Source organism: Oncorhynchus mykiss, chromosome 19 (assembly GCF_057628025.1).
Source record: "Oncorhynchus mykiss isolate SJ-2025 chromosome 19, ASM5762802v1, whole genome shotgun sequence".
In the NCBI taxonomy this organism is placed as follows: domain Eukaryota; kingdom Metazoa; phylum Chordata; class Actinopteri; order Salmoniformes; family Salmonidae; genus Oncorhynchus; species Oncorhynchus mykiss.
This window is the reverse complement of record NC_143040.1, coordinates 36482850-36489976: the sequence shown is the minus strand read 5'-3', so window position 1 is coordinate 36489976 and position 7127 is coordinate 36482850. Positions and strand designations below refer to the sequence as shown.

The 7127-nt window shown below is 40.4% G+C and overlaps 1 protein-coding gene across 1 annotated transcript; it reads right to left on the bottom strand.

The window, feature by feature from the left end:
- Positions 1–1605: 1605 nt before the first annotated feature.
- slc18b1 (solute carrier family 18 member B1) lies at positions 1606–7071 on the bottom strand. Its single transcript, XM_021573792.3, has 14 exons — positions 6203–7071; positions 5757–5899; positions 4809–4904; positions 4540–4613; positions 4268–4415; positions 3798–3954; positions 3323–3459; positions 3021–3122; positions 2813–2904; positions 2618–2713; positions 2385–2459; positions 2187–2280; positions 1882–1931; positions 1606–1733 (listed from the first exon to the last, which is right to left on the bottom strand). The coding sequence occupies exons 1-14, from the start codon at positions 6243–6245 to the stop codon at positions 1676–1678; spliced, it is 1365 nt and encodes a 454-aa protein (XP_021429467.3). The 5' UTR covers positions 6246–7071; the 3' UTR covers positions 1606–1675.
- Between the last annotated feature and the right edge of the window lie 56 nt (positions 7072–7127).

Here is a 7127-nt window from a genome sequence, read left to right as displayed (position 1 = left end):
CAAAAAAGTTCCAAAGCTTTACCACAGCTTGTTGAGGTCCTTGACAGTTCAAGTAAGTATACACAGGTCTTATTTTGATATTGGCATAATGCAAACTGAACTGCTTTTGTTTGGATTGCTAGTGCTACTCTATGACAACAAATGAGAAATCAATCTGTGTAGAATCATCCTCTTAGTTTTACATTTTAATACAAGTTACAGTCCACGTTTAGCACCTCTGTAGTGTATATAGATATATATACACTGTCTGGCTGCTAATATACGGTGCCTTCAGAAAGTATTCAGACGCTTGAATTTTTCCATATTTTGTTACGTTACAGCCTTATGCTAAAATTGATTAAATAACAATACACTATAATGACAAAGCGCAAACAGGTTTTTAGAGATTTTTGCTAAATCTGGCACCATCCCTACGGTGAAGCAAGGTGGTGGCAGCATCATGCCGTGGGGATATTTTTCAACAGCAGGTACTGGGAGACTAGTCAGGATCGAGGGAAAGATGAACGGAGCAAAGTACAGAGAGATCCTTGATGGAAACCTGCTCCAGAGTGCTCAGGATCTCAGACTTGGGCAAAGGTTCACTTTCCAACAGGACAACGACCCTAAGCACACAGTCAAGACAACGCAGGAGTGGCTTCGGGACAAGTCTCTGAATGTGCTTGAGTGGCTCAGTCAGAGCCCAGATCGAACATCTCTGGAGAAACCTGAAAATAGCTGTGAAGCAATGCTCCCCATTCAACCTGACAAAGCTTGAGAGGAATTGGAGAAACTCCCCAAATACAGGTATGCCAAGCTTGTAGTGTCATACCCAAGAAGACTCAAGGCTGTAATTGCTGCCAAAGGTGCTTCTACAAAGTACTGAGTAAAAGGTCTGAATACTTATGTAAATGTGATATCTGTTGTTTTTTGTTTCAAAAATGTCTAAAAAACTTTTTGCTTTGTCATTATGGGGTATTGTGTGTAGATTGATGAGGAAATGTTTTTATTTAATACATTTTACAATAAGCCTATAAAGTAACAAAAATGTGGAAAAAGTAAAGGGGTCTGAATACTTTCCGAATGCACTGTACATTATCACCAAAGATTTTTCATAACTAACCCAGGATAGAGCACAGCCTGTCGTTTCCAATGTAAGCAAATTAATCATAGTGGGCAGAACAAGTGAGATGGGCATAGCCAAGCAAAAGCTAGTGAGAGCCTATTGGTGCGTTCTAGCATGTATTTGCATATTTCTGTTAGGGAACATCTACTCTGTGAAATTTGCCCTTGCACTCCTAAATAATGCAATTTTTTTTTAAACTTTGGCAAAGGGTAAAGTCTACAAAACGTAGTCCACTCTGTTCGTAACAGTTTTGGAAACATCAAATGTGTCATCGATGAGAAAATTTGCAGAATGTCGGCCAAAATCCATCTCGCTCCATCTTCTCCCACTCCCGGCCACTGGGCTTCCTCTCACCACCATGTTTGGTAATGAGTGGAAACGCCAACCGGATGCTTCACATTTATACATCTGGTGAAATATCTTTCTCATTGTTCTGTTTTATCACAATCTCTAGCAATACAATGCATGCCCACCTCAATCTCTAGCAATACATAGACATAATATTTTAAGAAGTGGTGTTTATTGTTTGGTACCCATCTCTCACTGTACATGTTCCTGGTAGATGATCGTTGTTCAGGACAGAAGACGGGTACGTTCATCTGAAGGTATTTTCCTCTTGATCTGAGGAGCCCTTTAGATCCAAACATATAAAAGCAAATTCGGGGACAAATAAACATTTCTCCGGACCGGTTACTCTTTTCAAATGACTTTCTCAACATTTCTCTTCTATTTTTTTATTTTTTAATGTTAATAAACAAAATATATGATGGAATCATTACCTTCTTTGTCGTGTTCCTTGACAGAGAAAATATATACCAAGAAAGAAAGCCTGAGGAGAGGAGGACACATTAGTTGTATTCAGACATCCCAGTTTTTTACTTGGCCCAGGGCTAAGACCCATGTGGAAAATAAAGGAAAATCCATGTGACCTCAATACCTCTCACTAACTAGCAAAATGTGTTGATGTCAAAGCAAGCAATTTAGCACAGTAATTTGAGTTACCCATCCGTAGCGTCATTAGTGTCGAGGCAGGACTGACAGTATTGAAGTGTGTATAATAGGATAGGTAAATAGCCATACTTACGGCTAAAAAGGCCAGGCCTCCTTGAACAGAAGCAGCCCACTCAAAGCTCAGCTGCTGTGTGGTGAAGCCACCGAGCGTTGGACCACAAAACATACTGAACAAATAAAACACACCTTTGTTTAGGATTCATATCTCCAAACTCGAACCTTCAAATCATGCCTCACGAGAGTTGATATGACAAATACTTTAAGCACATACCCAATGGACCACACTGCTCCAAACAATCCAGACACCAGTCCGAGAGTGCTCAGCCCCTCCTCAAATCCATTTTCACTGCCATTGGAAAATGGTCAATATTATTCCGTGTCCTGCACCTCATGCACTATGATGACACCTGTTTTTCTAAGTGAAAGTGGACATTGTAAATATAGTATATGTGTATATGCGTGTGTGTGTACGTGCCCTGGTGTGTATGTAAATGGTAATCTCACTATGCACAGTTGAGTATTTCAGGGAAGGTGGGGATGGCAATCATGCTTAGAGAGAATCCTATGACACCCAGCATGAAGACCAACAGCCACAGCTGACTAAATAGACAAAAAAAGTATAATTCTTATTGTTAGTATAATAGTAGTACAAGTATAGTAATAATAGTGCATTTCACACTGATAATAACAGATTCGGACCTCTGTATCTGCAGAATGGGGACAGGACCTAAGAACCAGAAACCAGTTGCTGTAGACAAGCCTCCTAGCACCATCAACCATGGCCTTGTGGACTGGAAACACAACCAGAAGGTAAAATCACATTATTGTCTATGTGTGTAAAAGAGAAGTTGTGACTTCGATACACCACTGGCATTGGTTGGTATAGTGTTGGGTTAACTGTACTCACAGGGAACCTGTCACTAACGATACCCAGCAGAGGTGAGGCCAGACAGTAAGGCAACGACAGGCCAAGCAAGAGAAGACCCACATAACCTGGAGAGAGGTCAAACTACATGTAGAAACAAAGGAGAAACATATTAAGGTATCGAGGTCCATCCTACTAGACATAACAATCACATTTTGAAATGCATTTTCAAATATGAGGCCTTCAATTATACCAGGGTTTGGAAAATGCCAGTTCAGTCAATTCATTAAGTAAACTGAATTGAAATGGAATTCACCCCTACCATGGTATACGCCTGGCTTTACCTTATCAATGGCATATATGGACAAGGTTGCATCCAGAAAGCCAAGTCCAGAGCTCAGGGTGAATATGGCAAAGCAAATGAGGACTATCTTCAGACGTGTGAACAGCCTGAAGAAGGAGTCCTTGGTAGGATCAGCAGCTGAACAGTGGAAAAAACAGATTAATATAATTTCGCACAAAATATCATCACAAGAATAATTTAACCCCCCCCTCCAAAAAAATACGAAATAGTGTCAGTGGTCTAAGGCACTGCATCTCAGTGCAAGAGGCGTCACTGCAGTCCCTGGTTCGAATCCAGGCTGCCTTCCATCTGGCCTTGATTGGGAGTCCCATAGTGTGGCGCAGTCTGGGTTTGGCTGGGGTAGGCCGTCATTGTAAATTAACATTTGTTCTTAACTGACTTGCCTAGTTAAATAAAAAAAAAACTAGTTTATAGACAGATGACTATTAGTTAAAAGTTCATGAATAAACAGTTACCAAAGCTTGGTAAGATGTAGATGTTGAAGGGGACCATGAGAAATAGAAAGCATCCCAGAGCCATGAAAGGGACTTCGTATCCAAAAGACTGATACAGCCATCCACCTATTGGTGGTCCCAGTATCAGACCCAGCCCTGTAAAGATCTCCAAACTACCCTGAGAAGACAAATTCAACACAGTAAACGTCCACACGCAGTTTTACCTCGTACCCACAGGCTTTTGTTTACAATTCCAAACAGAATCCAATTGTATCATCATATCATTACGACCAAATAGAAGGAACTAGTCACGATGCCTGTTGCTAAGGAGGCTTTCAGACAGCCACAACACTAATAGGGGAAAACTTTTGGGATACAAAACATTTTAACAACCTAAACCATAATGCTTTTTTGTTTGAGCATGGTGTCTATTGCCTACACATAACATACCAGGCAAGACCCGTACACAAGGCTTGGTTGACTAAACTCACCAGAACAGTTGCTATGTTGTTGGGGAAAACTTTTGCCGAAATTGCAAAAGAAGAAGTCATTGCAGCACTGAAGCCCAGAGCATCAACAGACCTTATGATAAAGCACAAAGTAATAAACGTAGCTCCCTCGGGAACTCGGTCGAGTAAGCTGCAAAACAAGAAGGGGAAAAGTTTTAGACGAAAATATGTATTTGTCCAAGTTCAGTAAAATGTTGAAGAGGGCACTTAGAAATGTGCTTTGGCTAGTGTCTGTTGATGGATAACTTACTCACCCAAAGAGAATGGTGCACCCCGATGATACGAATAAGCCTGAAATTAGCATGACCTTTGCCCCGATCTGGACAATCTGAAAGGACAGAGAGAGGAGCCATGTGTTACGTGTGTGACAAGTCATGTTGCAAGCAGAGTAGTCTGATGACTAGACGTAGGATGTGTGCCTCCCAAATGGCACCATATTCCCCATGAGTCTGGTCAAAAGTAGTGCACGACATAGGGAATAGGGTGTCATTTGGTACATAGCCTAGTAATTCCAAATACTTACATATTTACCCAGTACTAAAGAGCCCATCAGATTGCACAGAGCATAGCAGCCAAATATAAGTCCGATGACAGTCTGACTGGCTCCTTTTTTCATGGCCTGAGTAGAAACAATTCATACATAATGGTCCTGTACTATCAATGCATTACAATAATCAAACATACAAATACTGCAAAAAAATTGCTGAAAAAAAAAAACTTGTTAAGATTGTGTACAAGAAGTGGTTTTCCTTCCGGAAGACGAGGGCATGTGCTTCACAAAATTGGGCAACAGTCATAACAGCTGACTTTATGAAACAGTCGTGACTCAAAGTGTTGTTTCGGGTCAGTCTATCACTAGCCACAGTTTGATCATCTGGGGTGAGTTTCCCAAAAGCAGAAAGATCAGCTCCGGTCAATTGGTAGGCAATAGACAAACAATGATATTCACGCCAAAGATGATCTGATGTTGTGTTGGAAAACTCACCCGTGAAGGTTTGGGCCGTTACTTGAGTTTTTGTTATACCTACCACAGGCTATCATTTCAGTCGTCATGACTTTATTACGTTGGTTATGTCATTATTCTGAGACCATTATATAGCCTAGGCCTTATAACAGAGATTTCAGTCAGTCACAATAGACTACTCTCTGGTCACTGAAATGCATATGTCCACTGGACAGCCTATCATCTGACCTGTGTTGATGTGTGAGTGTCCATTGTACGGCACATCATTGCCCTCTGGGGCTTTTCTCAAGTCCATCACATGATACACACACAATCATTTAAACAATAAGTGATATCTTCCATCCAACCAAGAAAATTAAGAGTGAACTTTAACATTTGTCATTTCTGTTTTGTAGGCTATTTTCTCCATTGGCAACCTGACAATTTATTCTATAATCTGAATAAAGAAATCATGATTCTGCATAATAATTCAGCATTACTGCTCAGACAGCATAGCCTGAACATTACCTCGTTGGGGAAGAATGGCCCCAGTATAGAGTAGCAGATCATTGAGCTGAAGTTGACAGATGCCATTGATATCAATGTGAGGATCTGATATCTTGTCATCCTTTGATTAGGACTACTTATTGATTCTTCTGATGTGCTGCCATCTAAAGAATGAATTGATCAAATAATGAATCAATCAATCAATCAGTCAATCACGCAGTAAACTGTTATGTTCCTTTAATTAGAACATAACACAAAGCCATATTAGACTACATAATTGCAGTCAGAATCCGACTGAAAACAAAACATGTTAACAATGTAACAACTGTTCAATGAAAAATGCAGCTCATTTCCAATATATGTAGTGGTAGGAATTACATTCGCTGAATTACAAAGTTTTAATGATATTTGAAACTAGACATTTATATAAATAAACTCTATAATCTATTCTATATAATGTCACCAACCTGTTTGTTGAACTTGATCAGAATCCATATTGTTGTCATTCATATTAAATTATACTCCCGATCCGGATTGTTATTCAAGTCACAAATGCCTAGACTAAAATTCCTGTTACACAAATAGACGACAAGATGTGGCTTCATAACGTGTTAACAACACAGGGAAACCAAATGCGTCACAACTTGGCTGGTTAAATCCATAAATTAAAGTTCGGCGCTGGCGCTCGTCAAAAACAGCGTGGCTGTTGTCTGTAGAAAAAGCACTAAACCCAAACGCGCGTGTTTAGAGAGTTGCACTGTTCAATCTAGAGTTGCGACTGTGAACTGACTCGTTGAGTGAGTAGGGTGTCTTCCTGATGTTCGATAAATCCCGTCCTTAAGGGAGTGCACTAACACAATGGAGTGGCTGAAGCTCTCACAGTCTCACAGTTTAGGATTTAAATCAGAATGTTTAAGTTTAGGCATTAACTACCACACTTTAAGGTTAGGTATTAACTCCGAATGGTTAAAGTAACGGTTAAGGTTTGGGATAGGCTACCTGGGGCGGCAGGTAGCCTAGTGGTTAGAGCTTTGGGTCAGTAACTGAAAGATTGCTAGATTGAATCCCTGAGCTGTCAAGGTAAACATTTGTCGTTCTGCGCTTGAACAAGGCAGTTAACCCACTGTTCCTAGGCCGTAATTGTAAATAAGAATTTGTTATTAACTGACTTGCCTAGTTAAATATGTAAAAAAAAATACAAAAAATTGAAATGTCAAAAACTAATTTATATCACTGTTGCCCCTAGTGGCCAGTTTTCACGTCACCTCCCCGACGTCGTCGGACATGGCTGGATGTTGAATACTGACTTGTATCACGGGTGACCTGGCTACTCTCTCTCACACACACACACACACACACACACACACACACACACACACACACACACACACA